General features: G+C 42.5%; 1 protein-coding gene across 3 annotated transcripts in view; it reads left to right on the top strand.

Annotated features, from left to right (window-relative positions):
* Positions 1-19,968, top strand: part of pde1ca (phosphodiesterase 1C, calmodulin-dependent a) — a 56,616-nt gene extending 36,648 nt beyond the window's left edge. For all 3 annotated transcript variants that reach the window (XM_078938804.1, XM_078938805.1, XM_078938806.1), the window contains 7 exons: positions 2,825-2,926; positions 4,334-4,454; positions 4,564-4,645; positions 6,384-6,501; positions 8,825-8,970; positions 15,088-15,210; positions 19,257-19,968. In XM_078938804.1, coding sequence (XP_078794930.1) covers positions 2,825-2,926; positions 4,334-4,454; positions 4,564-4,645; positions 6,384-6,501; positions 8,825-8,970; positions 15,088-15,210; positions 19,257-19,429 — 865 coding nt within the window. In that variant the 3' untranslated portion in view covers positions 19,430-19,968. The remainder of the gene's footprint in view (positions 1-2,824; positions 2,927-4,333; positions 4,455-4,563; positions 4,646-6,383; positions 6,502-8,824; positions 8,971-15,087; positions 15,211-19,256) is intronic.
* Positions 19,969-22,146: the final 2,178 nt, after the last annotated feature.

Below are 22,146 nucleotides of genomic sequence, written 5' to 3' on the forward strand. Positions count from 1 at the left end.
AACTAAAGAGTTTTTTCATCCACTCCAACTGCAGCCAGTACTGGGCGCGTGCGCACACGGCGCATGTGCACGGACCCAAACTGGACGTCTTGGACGTACATTCTCATAAACAAGAACAAACATTCTTATTCCAGGTGTGTTACACCTGCACACATGCAGGAATTAGACTTTTGGGCGCACCGGTGCAACCATGAGTGTTTTAGGGGCACCATTGAAAAGTCCAGTCCCACTCTGGAGTCCTGCTGGTGATCGTTTCTTTCCACTAAGCTTTCCTTGATCTTTCTTTTCTTGCAGCCTGTAGATCTGCTGTCCTCCTGTTGTTGCCAGTTGTTATGCCCTTCTACTTTCCCAATGTTTAATGTGCACCAATCAACCCCTTATTCACTCACAAAATATGAGTATTGGTTTCAAATTCACACTTTGGGGCCAACTTCTTCAAGCCAATTCCTAATCTGTCCACTGACTCTCCTTGTGATATTTCTGTTTGTTTTAGTACATGCTTGTAAATGGACATGCTTTTTTTGCGATGTAAAGGTCACAAGTTTTTATTTCTATGTCATCCAGATAATTCTACTAAGGCAATCTTATTCTTACTCTTACTTACTCTAATTTTGAAGTGCTTTGAACGGTTAGTCATGCATCACATCAAGTCTACCCCCTCCCCACTCTGGACCCCTACCAGTTTGCATATCGGTCTAACCAATTGACCGATGATGCCATCTCCACAGCCCTCCATTCAGCCCTCAACCACCTGGAAACAAAAGACTCTCATGTCAGAATGCTGTTCATCCACTTCAGCTCCGCCTTCAATACCGTCACCCCCCCACCCCCCCAGCAGCTCATCCACAAGCTGGACCAGCTAGGACTCAACAACTCTCTGTGTAACTGGCTGCTGGACTTTCTGACAGGGAGACCACAGGCAGTCCGTGTCGTCAGCAACACCTCCAGCACCATCACAATGAACACAGGGGTCCCCCAAGGATGTGTGCTGGGCCCCCTTCTCTTCACTCTGCTGACCCACCACTGCACCCCAACATCAAGCTCCAACCTCTTCATCAAGTTTGCGGATGACACAACAGTGGTGGGTCTCATCAACAACAACGATGAGACCCCCTACAGGAGTGAGGTGAACAGGCTGGCTCTGTGGTGCAAAGACAACAATCTATGCCTGAATGTGGAGAAGACACAGGAGATGGTTGTGGACTTCAGGAGAACCCACACCCAGCACGCTCCACTCATCAATGGTGCTGCTGTGGAAAGGGTGAGCTGCACCAAGTTCCTGGGGGGGCACATCTCCGACGACGAGTCTTGGAACCACAACACTGCACCACTGGCCAAGAAAGCCCAACAACGCCTGTACTTCCTGAAGAGGGCCAGAGCTCCTCCCCCCATCATGCAGACCTTCTACAGAGCATCCTGACCATCACCGTGTGGAACGGAGCCTGCACCGCGTCCTGCCGGAAGTCCCTGCAGTACATTGTGAAAACAGCTGAGAAGATCATCGGTGTCCCTCTCACTGGGCTCTGGGACATTTATCACCCCCGCCTCACCCGCAAAGCCATCAGGATTGCAGTAGACCCCTCCCACCCATCCCAGAGACACTTCAACCTGCTGCCATCAGGGAAGAGACTGCAAAGTCTCCAGGCCAGAACCAGCAGACTCAAGGAGAGTTTCCTCCATCAGGCGATAAGGAAACTCAACTCCCTCCCCCCTCTGCCCCTCCCCCCTCTGCCCCTTCCCCCTTTGCCCCTCCCCCACTACAAACTTATACTGAAACACTTTCCCTCCTGCATCAGAACATCATCTTCACCAAAGACTGCCATCACTGACTCATTTCATTGCTCTTTTGCACTGTTTAGATTTCTTATTATAACTGTCATTTTATAAGCTGCCTGCATGGGGCGAGAGGAAAGTAATTTCATCTGTGCTGTATGTCTTATGCATGCAGCATATTTGAAAATAAAGCTGACTTTGACTTTAATAACCAGTAAAAAAAACTGTTTTTATTTTACATTGTGGAGTTTCCAGTGTAAGTAGATGAAAATCCATCTAAACAGAAAATGAAGGAGGAAACCTCACCCAGGAACAGATTCATTGTGGTGAACCATCTGCTGTGTTTGGTGATGTCTGAGAAAAAAACACAAATGTCTTTGTGGACAAAACTAATTAGTCTTTGCTGCAATGAAGGTGAAAACAAAAAACACCGGAACAATCTGATGCAAGACAGTTCAGATCAAAACAAGTCTCTCTTCATAAATGATTTATACATTAATGGTGTCTACTAGGGGCCGGTTTAGCTCGTGCTGGTTTGCGGCGCCTTCCGTCCATGAAACCAGGGTTCAATTCCAGGCTGCTTCCCATTCCCTTCTCTGCTGCTGTGCCGGTCCCAAGCCCGGTTGGATTGAGAGGGTTGCATCAGGAAGGGCATCCAGCATAAAACATTGCCAAGTTAACCATCCTCAAGGGAGGGTTGTTTCACTGTGGCAACCCCTGATGGGAGAAGCCAAAAGTAAAAGATTAATGGTGTCTACTACCTGAAATGAAACAAACAGTTGATTCCACAGAAGAAGCCTCTATGAACCTCTAGTAATCCTGCAAACTAAGAACAAAATGTTATTTTTGTAAATATGGAACGATGAGAAGAATTTTTAGATCTGTTCTGCCTTTTTTTTCTTTTTTCAAAAAAAAGCTTCAGCAACAAAATACAAATTACTTTCTATTCAATTTCGTGCATTAGGCCTGAATGACTGAGTCACAATAAGTATGTCCATCCTAAGAATGCATTTCCTCAACCCCTGCAAAACCATTTCTGTCATCCTTCCAGGGATCTGCGGAGTCTCGTCGTGGACATGGTGTTGGCCACTGACATGTCCTGCCACTTCCAACAAATCAAAGGCATGAAAAACCTCATGATGCAGCGTGAGCAGTGAGTTGTCATGTTTAGCTACTGCTTGTGCCACACAACGTTTCAGTGGGGTGCCACTTTAGTTTTATTCTAAAATCGAGATAAAAACAAACGAAAGTAAAACTAAAGCATCCACAAGGGTTATGTCTATGAAGACTCGCATTCATCCAGGTTGGTTCCATTGTAGTAGGTTTAGGGGTTGTCATCTGGACTTAGTTTTAAAGTTAGAAGACGTTTCACCTCTTATCCAAGAGGCTTTTGTATCCCAGTCCTGCATCCAGGTAAATGCAAAAGGTTGCATCCCACGTTAAACTAAATACAAACCAATCATATGAATCACAAACTGAATTTTTAAACTGGATCGATCGTAGCTCAGATTAACAATGACTGTCACTGGTGCTACATCTGCAGAAAGGTTGAGGAGCCTAAAGCTGGAAGTTGAAAGTGTGCTGTTGAATTTTGTCAGTGGTTATGTCCCCCAGGCAGGATGTGAGCTGGAGAGGAGAAGGAATTGTGGAAGGAGATGGAGGAGGAGATCCAGACTAGAGATGATGAGTGGTGATTGGATCAGACTTTAACAGACATGTGGATGAAGGAAACAAAGGGAAGAGATGGAGGAGTTTGGTGTTCAGGGCAGGAAAGCAGAAGCACCGATGGTGGTGGACTTTACTACATGAATGGAAATGTCAGAGGTGGAGACATTTTTCAGAAAAGGAGGACTAGAAGATGTTACATCTTGGACATATGCTGTAATCTGTGAGAGATTAGAGGATGCCGGTGTGAGGATGACTCTGGGAGGAAGGAAGATGAAGAGGACAACGGCAGAACAGAGGATCAACAGAGGAGGCTTTGTGAGATCAGGAGCCTCTTCCAGATGACTGGACAGCTGAAGAGGAAGTGATCATGGAGAACGAGAGGAAGGAGCTTGATGTCTCATCTGGAAGGAAGACAGAAGATCAGCAGACTTGGAGATGGAAGGAAGAAGTTCAGAGGAAAAGGTTAGATAAGAAAAAGAGGAACAGGGACAGGCAGCACAAGGGGAAGATGGAGGTGTCAAAGGTCAAGCAGAGAGCAGGCGAAGGCTTGTATGACAGGTGGGACACAGAGGGGGGAGAGGAGAATCTGTACAGGTGAGACAGAGGAACTGGTGAAAGGATGAGCAGCAGGTTAGGATGATGAAGGACAGAAATGGAAATGTGTGATGGAAAGATGAAGGAGAACTTTGAAGAGCTGTGACCTGATCAATGCTTGGAAACCATTTTTTTGGTTCAACCCCCCAAATCCAGCCCCATAAGCTGAGAGAGGCAATGGATCCCATTTTCAGACTTTGGTTTGATCAACTGTTGAGGTGATTTTGGGTTGCAGAAGCGACCCGCAGGCCATGGGTTTGAGAAGATTGTTTCAGGGGATGCCTTTTTTAACTTGAAGCCCAGATAAGCCAAAGGCCCTGTCCCTGCTGCTGCACACTGCAGACATCAGCCACCCGGCCAAACAGTGGGGGCTGCACCATCGCTGGACCACCTTCCTGCTGGAGGAGTTCTTCAGACAGGTAGTCAACAGTGACATTCAGTAAATAAGGACTGATGTTTGCATAATTCAATAGAAACTATGGATGTACTGCAGTGGGAGTTTTTGTCACATGCTGAGTTTGATTGCAGGGGGATAAAGAGGCAGAACTTGGTCTTCCCTTCTCTCCTCTATGTGACCGCAAATCAACCATGGTGGCTCAGTCCCAAATTGGTAAAGAACTCCAACATATGGTCCTTAAAATGAACTAAAGCCGCACGGTAAAAGCCTAAAATGAATCGATGACATGAATAATGATAACAGAACCCTTTGTTTTCTGGAATCATATAAATATTGAAATACCTTAAAGTTCCACTCCAATCAGCTTTTCCTCAATTCTCCGTGTTTTTTAGTGGTCTTTTATTTATGATTATGCAGTTTATAGGCAACATTAAAAATAACTTGAGTCATTTTCTTGGACAGTTTCTGCAGTGCGGCATTAGTTCATCAGAAATTTACCTCTGAGTTGCAGGCGGGACAGAAGTAAGCCTCTGTTGATGTCCCGTCATCCCTTTGTTTACAAGCTCTTCCGCTAGCTTACAGCCCCTCAGACGGTCATGGATCTATTTGTCTGACAGTGGATGATCAGAATGGAGCAGAGCAGGGAGACTGTGACTTATGCTGGGTCATAAAAGAAACTTTTTCCAACTGTCTTTTTTTCATCTGCTCCTGATTTATCCTGATTTGAGTAAAGAAATACTTTGAAATGTGGCTTTGATCTTCTTTTATCTACATCTTCCATCATGGGAAAAATGCTACAAGAACATGTTAAAACACCAGAACATCTTATGATTGGAACGTAATCCTTTAAAGAGTGAGACAGCGTCAAATATCAACTCACATAGTCGTGACTTGAAGAGAGGTTGATCTAACTGACAAGCAAATGCACCATAATAAGATTGTTCACATCTTCTTTAAATCAAATGGTTGACCTTTTCTTCCTCAGATTAATATAAACCGGAGTCTGAGATTCATTTATTGATTTATTATTTTTAGCTGATGACATCATTACCAGTACAATAAGTTCATCATGAAATCATGTTGAAAGAATGATTTCACCAACTCAGCGTAACTTCTTAAAAACTTTTTTAGGGATAAGAAATGTCAAAAGAAGCAGCTAAGGTGGGATATTTAATCTAAGTATTGACTGTTGATTTACTCTAGAAGATGTGGATTTTAGTTTGGTTGGTGACTGTGTCTCAAGAACCAAACCAATGCACTCATTTGAGGTCCATTGATATAAATCCTTCTGGATTTTTGAAATATTTTTCTATACATCTGACTTTTTCCAAGCATTCACAAAATGAAAAGAGGAAATGTTACCCATCAGCTGGAGAGATGGTTTGTGTTGAGGTGGGTTTCAGACAAACAAGCTACTATTACACAAACTGGCCCCTTTTGGACTTTGTTTGGGCTTTTTCTGTTTACATGGTTACCAGTTTACAAAGTCATGTCAAGCAGCCACGATAAAAAAGAAAGAGTTTTCAAATAAAAACCAAAAAGAATTGGGAAAAGATTGATTCCCTCAAGCAATAATGTCTTTTTTATGCTTTAAAGGAAATCATGTGCTTAAGTTGTCACAAAGATTTAAAAAAAAACATATAAAAACACATAAAAAGAAAGTTTAAAATAAATGCTAACGATCCTACAGTAGGTCATGTCAATAGCATCCAATTTTTATTACATTTAAGAAGCTAATACCAACAGTGTGGAACTGATATTTCTAATAAAATAATTGGAAGATTAACAAAATATTTATTTACATAATGTGTTAACTCAAAATGATTTCAAAATTAAATCATCACTGTGAAGTTTTGAGAATGTTAATAAACAAATCAATTTACTACATCTGCTTTGAGATGAGTACTGCAGTCAGTGTTAAAGTGTCATCATGTTCAGCATTTCTCTGCAGGATTCATCGACTTCATCGTGGAACCAACATTCACCGTGGTAACGGAAATGATTGAGACGATTACAACAGCACTTGCTCAAGAGACGCCTCCGTCTGGTCAGACCACAAAACACCCGGGGTAATTACCATCTATCATCCTTTTAAAGTTTTGTAAGAATGGGTATTTACGTGTTGCTCATTTATTCATTATTTTAAGTTTCATAAAATATCACCTGTCTGCTGCTGAAAAATCAAAGATCCCATAATATAGAACTATTACTCTGAGCTTATGCATAAAGTGAGACCAAACTGTTCTTTTTAATAACATGAGCCATTGATAGTATTCATTGCTTTTTAAAAGAACACAAAAAAGATGTATAACTTTTCTACATTTGCTTTAGCTCAGTCACACAGGGGCCTAAATTAAAAACACGCTTATGACGGGTGCGTGCAGCTGCGGCCTAGAGTTGATTGTTAGAGTGACAAAAAGATTTCCAATTACCTGTTAGTGTTATTCATCCAGCCACCGATGACTTGCGCCCCCCAGTCGAATTTTTTGACTTATGTTCCAAAGACTACTGCAAAGAGGTGGGGGCACAAGTGTCTTGCAGCAGAGGGCGGTGGTCACGTGCACGTTGGATCTGCTGTGTCGGATCAGGGAATTGTGGGAAATAATCCCCATTGCCTGCTCCGGTCGAAATTGGGTTGAGGACAGGTTTTTCTTCTGCCTAATTCCTCTTCATGTGGCTGTTTTACGTTGTTTTGCTCTGAGTTATTTCATCCCTTTTTTTTCGCACCATAAGTGTGGAAAGGGGAGAAGATGAAGACGGGTGTGATGTTAGGAGTCAGATGTGTCAAAATAAGAGCGCAGAGTGCTGTTTGCTGCTGGCATGTCAAAATAAAGATCAAAGTTTCCTCTTTGAATTTGGTATATCGTGTGTAGCTCAGCGGGCACGGAAAATGCCGCCCCTTATGAAGTGCCGCCATGGGCCACCGCCCACCTCGCCCATATCAAAAACCGCCGCTGTCTTCGTGGAATGGGGATCACTCACACAAACCACCTCATTTCCTTCTCTTCATCCATGAACCTCCTCTGTTGTCTCTTTCTTCATAGCTCCAGCCTCTGCATCCTTTTACATCATCATCATCATCATCACTGATTCTCGTCTCAACGTGTCCAAACGTCTCCATCTGCTTCCCCGCATTGCTCTGCAGAACATCTACATGATATGTTCCTCTGATGGATTCATTCCTCCATCCAACCCTGCCTTCTGCCTCCTTCTCACTCACACCAACCGTCTCCATCTGCTTCCCTGCATTCATCTTCAAAACATCATCTGTTCCTCTGGTGGATTCATTCCTGATCCATCCTGGTCTCAACTCAACATCTTCATCTCTGCTGCCTCCAGCATCAGTCTCTAAACCACCAATATGGCTGCTCTAACCACAGTCTTCTTCACCATTCCTTTCATTATTGATGACAGTCTTTAGTCAAACATTCATTCATTCATTCATCTTCTTAACCGTTTATTCCCTTTCGGGGTCACGGGGTTGCCGGAGCCTATCCCGGCCACTTGGGCGTAGGCAAGGGATACCCTGGACTGGTCGCCAGTCTGTCGCAGGGTGGAATATCCTCAATCACACATCCATTCACTCTCACACTCACACCTATGGACAATTTAGAGTTGCCAATCAACCTATGTAGCATGTTTTTGGACGGTGGGAGGAAGCCAGAGATCCCGGAGAAAACCCACTCATGCACGGGGAGAACATGTAAACTCCACACAGAAAGGTCCCCCATTGATGTTGTGTTTCTCATGTCAAACATTACATTTTCATTTAATTTCATTTCATTTATAGACCACCTTGCACCATCCAAAAGGTCCAAAGCTGTACACAACATTACATCAATAAAGAATAAAATTTGAAAACGCTAAAAACAATTAGGCAAGAATAAAGAGCATGATAATATAAAGATATCTGTGAAACAAAAGACTAAAAACATCTGAAACCTTCCTCCACCTGCTTGCACACACCTCCTCAGCTAACCGCTAACACTCTCTGTTGTTCTGGACTTCAAGTCCTCCACCTTTTCCACCTTTGCTCCCTGTAACCTCCCCGTTCCACTTGAGTCCATTTCATTTACACACACTCTTCAACTCTACTCCCACCTCTTCTATGCCTTTCCATACCTCCACAGGTACGTTGCCAGTGTTCCACTCTTTATCCTCTTCAATCCCTTCTCAGCACCTTTTCCTTTCTGTCCTTGAACATCCTAACTTGCTGTTCATCCTCTCACTGTTTCTTTGTCTTACCAACCTCTAGAGATCTTGTCATAAATTAGATTGATCAGAACTCAAATGTAACCACAAGGGGACACAATCCAGTGTTTGTTTGTGGTGTCTTGTTGCCTCCCCTGCTCTGAACTCAATCTAAATGAATGTGGTTCCTGTTCATTGCAGCCATGACACTGCTAGAAGAGAAGAAAGGGTCTCTGCTCCGGAGGAGATGTGCCGTCTGAGTCCAGAGGACATTAGTACCTTCAAAAGCACATGGAACCAAGAGATTCATAATAACAGAGAGACATGGAAGGGTCTGGCAACTAAAGGTAGGTGTGGCAACACAACATTGTGACAGGTTTTTTCTAAAGTCTGCTCTTTCTGGTGAATGGGAGATTTGTTCTGATGGGAGCAAAGAAGTATTATCAAAACCTTCCATCCATCCATTTTCTGAACCTGCTGAGTCCTTTTTGGGGTCATGGGTTGCTAAGACCTATCCCACCAACTGCCTTCGCCAACAACTATTGATGGGCAAAGGCGGCGCGCACCCTGGTCAGGTTATCAGTCTGTCACGGAGCTGCACCAAAATGATAATTGGTGTGTACTTATAAAGCGCTTATTTGCTTCCTTTTACCTCCGCCACCATCCTAAATGATGATCATTTAGAAGCAGCAGCCAATTGCGGCAGCTCTTTCCCCCATTTTTTATTCTTTTTTATAGTTCTTGGCCCATCTTATTTTACCATTTTGCATCGGGGGATTCACATGTGGAGTCACACATGGCTCCATTGTTTACTCCAGTGATCAACTGTTAGCCCTGCTCTCCCCTCTTCACCCAAAGACCCAAGATTCCACCTGAAATACAGAGGAGGACAGGCTGCAGAGCGGGATGAAAGCTCCAGGAGAGCAAGTGGAGGGACAGACGGTCTGATCCCTCCATTGTTGTGGGTAACATCTCCAACAAGATGGTTGAGCGGACGGCGCTAACCATGTTACAGCATAAGAACAGGGAATATAGCCTCTCATGTTTGACCGAGATGCAGCTGAATTTTTTAACATCGGACCCTTTGGTCGCTTTGGACGGATTTCAACTGGTTCAGGAAGATGAGACTTTGGGATAGAATGGAAAGAAGAAAAGAGGACTGGTGGTGTTTAATAACCAGAGGTGTTTTCCAACGCATGTCTCTGTTAAGGAACATGGAAAGAACAAAGAATTTCTACTGGGACACAGAGTCTCTTGCTGTTTGCATTTGGCTGTAATACATACTGAGGGAGTTCCCACATGGTATACTGTTTACAGAGTACGTCCCTTCATCGGCCAACAGAGTGGCAGCATGCGAGTGTCTGCAGAAAGCAGTGACATGCACAGACCCGTGACTCACAAGCATTGCTCCTCATCAGCGGGGAGTTCAATCACGCCTCACTTTCTCCCATGTACCCTACTTTCTCTCACTGCATGAAGTGTTACACCAGGGAGAACAGGACGCTGGACCTGCTGTATGCAAAGGTTAACCCGTGTGCTATCTTAGATGACCCCCCCCCCTTCCATTGACGTGTTCTCCCTACCATGACAAAGGTGGATAAAGGTGGAAAGATTTCATGTAATCCATGGACACCAGTGAAGATCACAAATCATTGAAGAAAAAAGGTTCAGAGCACTGTCTAGTGGGTCTAGATGACCCAACTCCCAATGGTAAAGTGCCTAGGATAGCACAACGGTTAAGGACAGATATGACTCCACCCCCTTTCCCCACGTAACCGTTTCGATCACAACCCGGTGCATCTGCTCCCCGAAATACACAGTCAAGGTAAGGAAAGAACCACCACAGAAGAAGTCAGTGAAAGTCTGGCCTGATGAGATCCATCAGAGACTGGGATGGGACTGATTCCAAACCACAGACCGGGAGACAATCTGAGGCTCTAATGGAGACGACATGGACAGCCCGACCCACTGCATTATGGGTATTATGGACCATATCAATTTCTGTGAGGAGAACACTGTGCCAACTCTGACGGTGTGGTGTTTTTATTACAAAAAGTTTAAGATAGCCCTTGAGCTTAAAGCCCGACCATTGACAGCATAATGGAGAACTGGGCGGGTCGCGCCTGGTAGAAAATGCCTTCCTTCCAGCTCCAGTGAAATGAAGCCAATTCAGTCGCCTTTTTTCCAGGATACCAGACATCGCCATGTTGGAGCCAGTGGACAGTGATTGGTCAGAGTCAAAGAGTTTCTTTGACAGCCACTGTGCCAATCAGGAGTGAGCTCGTTCGAAGTCCACACCCCATCCACTGAAAGCGGGCTGGGGAGAATCTGTCAATCAAACATTGAGGCAGGGTCAAGCGGGCTCCACATGCTTTTATTGAGGCATCTGATTGGTCAGTTTATAACTGGAATAACTTGCAATAAAGAAGAATTATCAAAAGAAAAACTTGGATTATCACAACATTGTAAAAAAAAGATTTTAGAGCAGAATGGTTCTTCTGACCAATAGAATGACGGAGTAACAGCTCTTTATTTCTCTTTAGAAGTCTATGAGATTCTGGCTTCTTGGAGCCAGCAGGTACTTCTTGTTGGGAATGTGGGGGGAGGGGTCCCTCTGTCCAGTGCCTATTTACAGTCAATGGTTTGATTCCAGACTTCCTTCCTCAACTTCACATATCCCCAGTCCAGCGGACATCCCCACTTCCACTGTCTCTAGACAAGCAACACTACCCCCACAGAAACCAGTCCATCTCTGGCGCCCACCTCCACCCCTCTCTCCCTAACGTCAAGTCAGGTGAGAAGAGAACTAAAGCGGCTTAAGACCAGGAGAGCCTGATGGCATTAGGACCTGTGGCCTCTCTGAGAACTACTGATACAATATTTGTTTATTGCTGGCAAAACAGTCACTGCTCTCCTGCTGTTTTTTCCTGGTTATGCATGTATATTGTATATAATGAGAGATATTTAAGAGTTGTATAGTTTTTATCCTATTATATTGCTATTTTTCCTGTACATGAATGTCTCTTTCAAATTTTAAATTTTTCCATTCCTTGCACCTTCTTTGCACCCACATTGGGATCAATAAAGTTTATTTGACCTCATCTGGAGTCACAGTTCCATCCCCCCCCCCCCCCCCCCCCACACACACACACACGCACACACACACAAAGATGGCGGCTCCGCCTCACACTGGTACTAATCTATGACCACCAGGAGCAATGAGGGGTTTGGTGTCTTGCCCAAAGAGACTTCCACACATGGGCTGACAAGACGGGAATTGAACCTGTGATCCTCCTATCAGAGGTTGATCGCTCTATCTCTGTATCACAGCTGGTCGATCTCATCAATCAATCAATCAAACTTTATTTATAAAGCACTTTTCATATAAAAATATAACACAAAGTGCTTTACATTAAAACACAACAAAATATAAAAACAAGTATGACGAATTAAAAATAAAATAAAAATTAATAAATAAATAAATAGGGCCCCCCTCCCCGTACCTAGCCCCCCACTCCTTTCACACCTCCCACCCCTTAAGTGATGGCAAGGACAATGAGAAATAGGCTGATCACAAAAACAGGATGCTGGAAACGCTAATAATTGGAACCTCCCCCTCCGTGAACAGCCGCATAGACAGCCAAATGCAGCATCACAGGCGGGGACCGCTCCACCACAGCTAAGCGGTGATGCAGGTCCCCATCTAGAGCTGCAGTGGCTGAACAGTAGCCGACCCAGAGGGAGAGGATCCAGCTGAGGAAGCACCGGAAATAAAATTGAATAAAAATGAGAATAAACAAGTAAACATATTGATAAAAACAATAAAACATTAAAATAAAGTTAATTAAAATAATGCGTTAAAAATCAGGTTCAAGTTCATAAAACAAGATAAAATGGATAGATAAATAAATAAAATAAAAATAAAAAGTACATATAAATAAATAACTGAATAAATAAATAAATAAATAAAAGTAGTAAAAAATTAGCTAAAAGCCAGGTTAAAAACATAGGTCTTAAGCTTTTTCTTAAAAGTATTAATGCTCTCTGCGGCTCTCAGGTCCTCCGGCAGACTGTTCCACAAACGGGGACCATAGTGCTGAAATGCAGCCTCTCCATAGGTTTTAGTTTTTACAGTTGGAATGGTCAACAGACCAGTGCCAGAGGATCTCAGGCTCCGCGAGGGTTCATATCTTACTAAAAGATCTGATAAATAAGAAGGCGCAAGACCGTTAAGACATTTAAAAATGGTTAAAAGTATCTTAAAATCAATCCTGAAGCATATGGGGAGCCAATGCAGGGATTTTAAAATTGGGGTGATGTGAGCCCGCCTCCTGGTCTTTGTAAGAACTCGTGCAGCAGAGTTCTGGAGAAGCTGAAGGTTCCTAATGTTGGTTTTTGGAAGACCGGCAAGCAGGGCGTTACAATAATCAACTTTACTCATGATAAAAGCATGCATTAGCATCTCCATATTAGCAAGAGAGAGCAGTGGGCAGACTCTAGCCAGATTTCTAAGATGATAAAAACCAGTTTTAACCACCTGTTTTATATGGGGGATAAAAGTTAGCTTAGAGTCAAAAATAACACCCAGGTTTCTGACTGTTTCTGAATGACTTAATGAAAGTTGCTGCAGCTTCAGAAACTGTTTCTCCCTCTTGGCTTCAGGACCAATAACTAAAATTTCAGTTTTTTCCTGGTTGAGCTGCAGAAAATTATTTGCCATCCATAATTTTACATCTAAAATACAGTTAAAAAGTGCTTCTATTGGTCTTGTGTCATCAGGAGACATAGCTATGTACAGCTGGGTATCATCAGCATAGCTATGAAAACTGATGTTGTGGCTCCTGATGACATTCCCCAGAGGAAGCATGTAAATGTTAAAAAGCAAGGGGCCAAGGATGGAACCTTGAGGCACACCACAATTAATTTCATGGACCCCAGAAAAGTGTGTGTCCATGCTTACCATAAAGTTTCTCTCCATGAGATACGATTCGAACCACTTGAGAACAGTCCCTGAAAGGCCAAGACTTTTAAGTCTGTTTACAAGGATCAGGTGATCAACAGTATCAAAAGCTGCACTTAGATCTAACAGAACTAGTACTGAGATCTGATCTGAATCCAAGGCACATCTGACATCATTAACGATTTTTAACAAGGCTGTCTCTGTGCTGTGGTTCGTCCCAAAGCCAGACTAGTTTATCTCAAAAATGTTGTTTTGTAAGAGAAACTCATTTAGCTGAATAAAAACAAGTTTTTCTAAAACCTTACTTAAAAATGGCAAGTTGGACACAGGTCTGTATTTATTAAAAATTGAAGGGTCTAAATTAGTTTTTTTGAGTAACGGTTTCACCACTGCCGTTTTAAAGGCAGCAGGAAAAATACGCGTCTGTAGAGAAGGGTTCATGATATTTAAAATCTCACTCTCAAAAGACCCGTAAAATGATTTAAAAAGTGAAGTAGGGATGGGGTCCAAAAAACAAGTTGTTGGATTAACTTGGGAGAAAACTCGACCAAGTGTTGCAGCTTCAACCAGGTCAAAACTGTCCAGTGCTTCCTCAGGTAAAATCAAGCCATCATTTCCAATAAAAAGGCTTTTCTGTCCTTTTATGATGTTCACTCTCATAACCTTCAGCATGTGAAACGGACAAAACCTTAAACACACTAAAAACCTTCGGTCTTTTTTACAAAATAAATACTCACACTGATTCTGGGGAGATGTTACTTGAACAGCTCATCATAGAAACCATTTCATTGGTTTCCAAAAATAAAAACCACTACTGAGCCCTTTCAGGCTCGGGAGGGGCATTTACCTTGAAGGACTTTGGTTCAAAACTCCTCTTATTACTGGCTGCGTCTCCTAACTTTCTTTTGGATGAACCTTGAACTTGTGTCAAGGCCTCTCTGCTGCTGAACCACTAAAATGAAGACCATAAGAATTATCACCATGACAACCAAGGTTAACATACCATAACATGCCAGGTTAGCCGCTGAGTTTACAACAATGCACAAAGAAGAAAACATAAACCAGGTTTCTTAGGCTACACTGGGCTTTACCTGGAAGATTTAAAAAAAAATAAAAATAAAAAAAAATTAAAAAATTAAAAAAAATAAAATTAAAAAAAAAATTACAAAAAAAATTAAATAAAAATAAATGAAAATAAAAATAAAAACAAAAATAAATATAAATATAAAAATAAAACAATAAAATAAAAAAATAAAATAAAAAATAAAATAAAATAAAAAACTGAACTCGTAATCAAGTATGTGGCACTAACCAAAAACTGTGCCTATTAGCTTCTTGGCTACGGTTTATTCGTGTTGACTACAGCTTTGTCTGAATTATGATCATAGCTTGTAATCATACTACTACTAAACCATATCAATGGAAATTTTAAAAAATGCCTATTATTCCTATCAATGAATAAAAAAATAGAGCTGTGAATGTTATTGTTTATGATTATTCTCAGACCTGGAAGTTCCCCAGACGGAAGGACAAAACAATGGCCAAGGAGAAAACCAGACAAAAGAGGAGAAAGAGCCTAGGACAAGTGCTGGCAGAGGGGATGGAGGCTGGAATCCAATCAAAACAGGTGTGTTGGGACTAGAGGGGCAGAGGAAAGCAACAGCATAAAGTGCAAGATTAGTGTTTGGTTCCACTGGTAAGTCCTGAGTTTTGATGCTCCTGCAGCTCTCTTCATGGATCCAATGATCCACAAAAACTCCACATTCCTGAAGTTGTGATGTTAAGTAAATGACTCGATTTAGAGGGAAAGGGGCAAAATAATGAGAGGGAGACATGCATGGTGTTGGACTTCACTCAAACTGAGCCTGATATGAGTCTGCTGCGTGACTACTACACCTGCGCACACAGAGGAAACCCACAGCCCCGCCCACTGGTGGTAAACAATTACTGACAAGCTGAATGCAAACTGGTAGTTTCTGGGATTAGGGCAACGACATTTCCGGCCCCTGATTGTTATTAAAATGTTTGAAGCAGTGATTTAATGTTCAAAAGGAAAAACTTTAAAAAGCCCATCTTATAAGCATGTTTCTTAGGTAATTGCACAGATTTACTGCTGTGTTTTCATCAATGGTTGACTTGAGGTAGTCGTCAGCGTAGACGTTTTTCCTCACTGTTATTGACACTTCTTGGTTAAACTGATTCTCAAAATCAGTGGCCCATTGTCGAAACGCAATGTTGCTCCAAATATGTTAACTAGCATTTTGGATCCCACATTTTTGGTTTGTAATCTCCATCAGGGCACTAAACAAAGCTAAGGATATTTGTGTCATCATTGACTGTAACTTAGTGAAACATGGCTTCTACGTCAGCCTTGATGGCCACGGTCTTTCTGTGAAATGCAGTAGGACTCCCACCAGAGAACTGGTTAGATCAGGTCCCTGCAACTCCAAGAGCTTGTTGTTTAGCAAGACACCTTGAATTGCTGGGTAACTGATTGATTGCTTGGAATGAACAGTGTCTTGTTTTTTTTACTGGAAAACATATATTGTAATGTGTATCCACCTACTTTGAAGATTGTGATACCATTTCGATAGATTTGTGGTCACTCTTACATTGGTCCATCTGCGGTGAGTCTCTGTTGCGTTGCACAGAGAGTCTGTCTCACGACTGTTAGTGGTAAGACTTTGCTTTTTCAACGCTTAAGCAATCATCTTCCTCTCTCTGCCCTCTTCTTCCTCACTGAGTCCATGTAAAATTCATTTTTTTGTCATAAATGATGCTTGTTATGCCATAATTAAACTTTTTAGCACTATTGCTAAATTAACTCGCAGTCAGAGCTCAGTAGAACCACATGTTCCTGTTTCTCTCAGCTCTGATGATTTTCTTACATTTTTCGACAGTAAAATCTCAAATATTAGACATAAGTTAAATCAAGTTATTCCTACTATCAGCCCAGAACAGGCTGAAGCGGTAGAAATGGAGGCATCCATAGAAACCTCTGTAACATTGGACTGCTTCACTGCTGTGGATTAAGCGGAAATAACATCAATTATTACGTCCTCCAAATCCTCAACGTGTCTGTTAGACCCAATTCCCACTAGACTTTTTAAAGAAACTTTTCCCCTAATTAATGATCCCATATTAACAATGATAAATACCTCTCTGGAAACGGGTTACGTGCCACAGTCTTTTAAATATGCAGTTGTTAAACCTCTTCTGAAAAAGCCCAGTTTGGATCCTAGCATCTTGGCCAACTATAGACCGATATCAAACCTGCCCTTTATTTCTAAAATCCTAGAAAGAGTTGTAGTTAAGCAGCTTTACTGCAAACCTACAGGACAACAGCCACTTTGAAGACTTTCAGTCGGGGTTTAGACCCCACCACAGCACGGAAACTGCACTAGTTAGAGTCTCTAATGACTTGTTATTGGCCTCAGAAAAGGGACTACTTTCTATTCTGGTCCTGTTGGACCTCAGTGCAGCCTTTGACACTATCGACCACAGTATTTTACTCCATAGACTAGAGCAGGACATAGGGATCAGAGGATCTGCTCTCCAGTGGTTTAAATCCTATCTGTCCGATAGGTATCAGTTCGTTAATGTAAATGGCCATTCCTGTCATTGCACTCCAGTCAACTATGGAGTCCCACAGGGCTCAGTCTTGGGACCGATCCTGTTTACGCTTTATATGTTACCCCTAGGAAACATAATCAGGAAACACAGCATTAATTTTCATTGTTATGCCGACGATACGCAGTTGTATTTCTCCATGAAACCTGACCAGAATGACCAGATAGAGAAACTGAACGCCTGCATCAGTGACATCAAGACCTGGATGACAATTAATTACCTCCTCTTGAACCCAGAAAAAACTGAGGTCATTATACTTGGTCCTAAAAACCTCAGAGATGCTCTGTCTGCTCAGATAGTCTCCCTGGATGGCATAAGTATAGCCCCCAATTCCACAGTTAGAAACCTTGGGGTTTTACTTGACCAGGATTTATCATTTAAGGCTCACATATCTCAGGCGTGCAGAACTGCCTTTTTTCACCTGCGGAATATTGCTAAGATCAGAAATAAACTTTCTAAAAGTGATGCTGAAAAACTCATCCATGCATTTGTTACGTCGAGGCTGGATTACTGTAACTCCTTGTTAGCAGCGTGTCTTAAGAGTTCCTTCAGAAGTCTCCAGCTTGTTCAGAACGCAGCAGCTAGATTGTTAGCTGGAACTAGCAGAAGAGATCACATCACTCCTGTGTTGGTTTCACTCCATTGGCTCCCAGTTGATTCCAGAATCAAGTTCAAGATCCTCCTGTTAACCTATAAGGCCTTACATGGAATGGCCCCGTCCTATATTAAGGACCTCATAGTCCCTTACCATCCAATGAGAACACTTCGCTCGCAAAATGCAGGACTGCTTGTGGTTCCTAGAATTAGTAAAAGTACGGTTGGAGGTAGAGCGTTTAGCCACCAAGCCCCTGTCTTATGGAATAAACTCCCAGCTCATGGAAGAGAGGCCGACTCAGTTTCTACATTCAAAGCTAGACTGAAAACATTCCTCTTTGGACAGGCTTATTGTCAGACTAGTTAGTATTCAGAGATTATTTAACTTAATGTTAATTTGTTTAAATTAAACTTAATAATAACTATTTCTTTTAAAAGGCTGCTAGAAGTTGAAGCTGGGGTAACTATGGTGCACTGGGGTTCTGTCCTCTTTCCTTTTTTACTTCTACCCTTCCTCTCCTCTATTCTTCATCATAATTTATCATTTAGTTCTCCATGCCTCTGTTTGGTGCAGTGCGATTCATGTATTGTCCCTCTTTTCCTCTCCCCTCCTGGGGAGTGGGAGTGCTTCCAGACTCCAGTTGGCTCATCCGTGCTCCAGTTCCTGACCGTTTACCTCGCCTTTGCTCCTGCTCCTACACCTGGCTGTGGATCCTGCCTCTGGCTCATCTCTGGCTCGTCTCTGCTCTGTACCTGACCGAGTACCTCGTCTCTGCTCCTGCTCCTACACCTGGCTGTGGTTCCTGTCTCCGGCTCGACTCGCGCCTTTGACTGTCCCCACAACCACGGCTGGATGAAGCTCGTCTGCTGGACTTTTATATATGTAGTTGTAGATTTAGATAAGTTAATTCTTCTCTAAGATTTCTGGTAAATCGCCTGTCCGTCCTGGGGGAGGATCCCTCCTTCATGTTGACACCCCTGAGGTTTCTTCGTTTTTTCCGGAATTCGGTTTTTTTGGGAGTTTTTCCTTACCGTGAAGGGGGGTCTAAGGGCAGGGATGCCAGTATAGCTTAGTCAGTTTGTTAGTTCATTTTAGTATTTTTCTATTGAACTCTTTGTATTCGTGATCCTTTTGATTTCATGTTTTACTTCGAAGCCCATCGAGACAACTGTTGTTGTGATTTTGGGCTATACAAATAAAATTGAATTGAATTGAAATTTCTGGGGGATGAAGCGCTGGTCTTCCTTGTCCAGAATGTAATGTAGAGGTTTGCTCAAAATCCAACAAATTTTTTTTTTTTTTTAAAAGGGTCACTTCAGAGGCCATATGAAAACTTGCATATGTAAATATGTAAGAATGTTGCTGAGGCTGCCTTCCGTCTATCTTTTTTCAAGTTGCAGTAACTATGATGAAGGTGTGGTAAAACTGCGGCTCATGTGTCTCTGCAGAGATTCCGAATAATTCATCTTTGAGTGACGGCTTCAAGAGGCCGAGCTACTGTGCGAGCTCCTACCAGCTGGTACGATCACAACTTTGTGACCGGCAACCCCTTGATGCCCGGACCAGGATCAGGAGACTGCAGCGCATCTCCATTCATCGCAAACGTTATCCTGTGGTTTAGTGTATGGTCAATGGTGTCCTCACAAGATACTGCTGACCAATGCAGGGACAGCAACATACCTGAACAATGCAGCCTGTTCTGCTCATTTGCAAACGTTCATTATTCACACATCTATTACATTCTCAGAGCTACAGGTTCTAGTTGCCAAACCCGTCTGCTCTTTGCATCGCTGTTTTTGTTTTGCTCTGCAGATCATAACTCTCCAGCACATCCTGTTAGTTCCCAGCATTGTTGTAGGACTGGTGGTCTTGATGTTTACCATGTGGTCAGAGTACTGCAGAGTACTGTTCCCTGTACTTTGTACAATGACTGTACAGTCAAGTTTGTTTTTAATTCTTCAAAAACACAATTGTAACTTAGTTTAAATACTTTTTATTGTTTTTGCTGTAGCACAAATGTGCCTAGACAATTTGCAACAGTGACTAGACAAATTGCAACATTTTTAAGTATATCTGTTGATGATCGTGTGCTCTGCTGGTCTTTTACTTCCTTCTTCAGTTTGGGGTTAACTTAATTTAATAAACGTATTTGTTTTAAAAGCCTTAGTCACAACTGCCCTTACGGGTGGTAAAGGCTGTACACATTTGACCAAAAATCGTCAAATCCGTACAGCCCAGGTAGGTGGTCCGCACCAAATTTTAAGATTGTAGACAACTCCGTGAACCCATAGAGCGAATATTTTAATGCAACTTTTTCCCACTGGTATGCTGTGGACAACGAGTCATAGCAAACACGCAACATTGAGGGATAAGTAAGGATGAGGTAGGTGAGATGCTGGCATGTTGAACCGATTTTTCATTTTTTCAACCCCTCCAATCCCTGCACACTGCAAAAGGGGGCTATTAGTGCTGTTAACCCTTGTGCTATCCTAGGCACTTTGACATTGGGAGTTGGGTCATCTAGACCTACTAGACAGTGCTCTGAACCTTTTTTCTTCAACGATTTGTGATCTTCACTGGTGTCCATGGATTACATGAAATGTAATGATAATACAAAAATATGATGTACCTGTTCTGCTTGATTGATGACCCACTTTTATGTCATCAACCCTGGCCACCAAGGCAAGGCAAGGCAAGTTTATTTGTATAGCACAATTCGTACACAAAGTAATTCAAGGTGCTTCACAAAACAGAAAAATGCATTAAAATCACAATACATCACATAGAAATAATCAACGTAAAATTTACTTTAAAAGAAAAGAAAAAAAATTTTGAAAATTGATTTAAAAATAAAGGAAGGAAAGGAAGGAAAAGTGCAGATAGGACCTTTCAGTCATATACACGGCTAAACAGAAATGTTTTAAGTCTAGATTTGAACATGAACACAGAAGACGCCTGTCTTACGACTTCAGGGAGGCTGTTCCAGATTTTAGCTGCAGAATATTGAAACGCTGATTCCCCTTGTTTAGTTCTGACTCTGGGAATCAACAGGAGGCCGGTCCCTGAGGTCCTCAGAGTACGAGATGGTTCATATGGCACTAACATGTCAGAGATGTACTTTGGTGCGTGGCCATGGAGAGACTTGTACACAAGCAGAGCTGCTTTGAAGTCTATTCTTTGAGGTACAGGGAGCCAGTGCAAAGACCTGAGCACAGGACTAATGTGATCATACTTCCTGGTTCTGGTCAGGACTCGAGCAGCAGCATTCTGGATGTACTGAAGCTGTTTTACAGCTCGTTTGGACAGGCCGGTGAGCAGGCCGTTACAGTAGTCTAACCTACTGGAGACAAATGCATGGATAAGTATCTCCAGGTCTGGCTTTGACACTATGTTTTTGATTTTGGCAATGTTTTTCAGATGGTAAAATGCCGCTGATGTTACTGACTTGATATGGCTTTTAAAGTTCAGGTCAGAGTCCATGATTACCCCTAGATTTCTGACTTGATTTGAGGGTTTAAGAGACAGAGAATGAAGGTAGCTGCTGACACTTTCTCTTTGTTTCTGTGGGCCAAAAATTATAACTTCGGTCTTGTTTGAGTTTAGCTGGAGAAAGTTGTTCTGCATCCACGCACTGATCTGTTGGAGGCAGTGGTTGAGAGAATCCACCGGCCCATATTCACCTGTTGTCAGTGACGCATAGATCTGAGTATCATCTGCATAGTTGTGATAAGATATGTTATTACTGCGTATTAACTGCCCTAGTGGCAGCATGTAGAGGTTGAACAGAAGGGGTCCCAGGATCGATCCCTGGGGCACACCACAAGTCAAGGCCATGTAGTCTGAGACACAACTCCCAATTTCAACAAAATATTTCCTGTCTTCCAGATAAGACTTGAGCCAACTTAGGGCAGATCCAGAGATGCCAACCCAGTCTTGGAGTCTGTGCAAAAGGATCCCATGATCAACAGTATCAAAGGCAGCACTCAGGTCTAGCAGGATTAAGACAGAGACTTTGCCATCATCAGTGTTCAGGCGGATGTCATTGGTTACCTTGATAAGAGCAGTTTCTGTGCTATGATGGGGTCTAAAACCTGAATGAAAAACAGAAAATTCAAATGAACTGTTTAATAAGAGAAAATCAGTGAGCTGTTGGTAGACAACTTTTTCAAGGACTTTTCCTAAAAATGGCAGATTAGAGATAGGTCTGTAATTATTCAGTACAGTGGGATCAAGACCGCTTTTCTTCAGGAGAGGTTTAATGACTGCAGTTTTTAAGGCCTCTGGGAATATTCCAGATTGAAGAGACATGTTAACTATTTGAGTAATTGATGGCAACAC

Source organism: Oryzias latipes, chromosome 20 (assembly GCF_053564925.1).
Source record: "Oryzias latipes strain Hd-rR chromosome 20, Olatipes_Hd-rR_3.1".
Taxonomy (NCBI): domain Eukaryota; kingdom Metazoa; phylum Chordata; class Actinopteri; order Beloniformes; family Adrianichthyidae; genus Oryzias; species Oryzias latipes.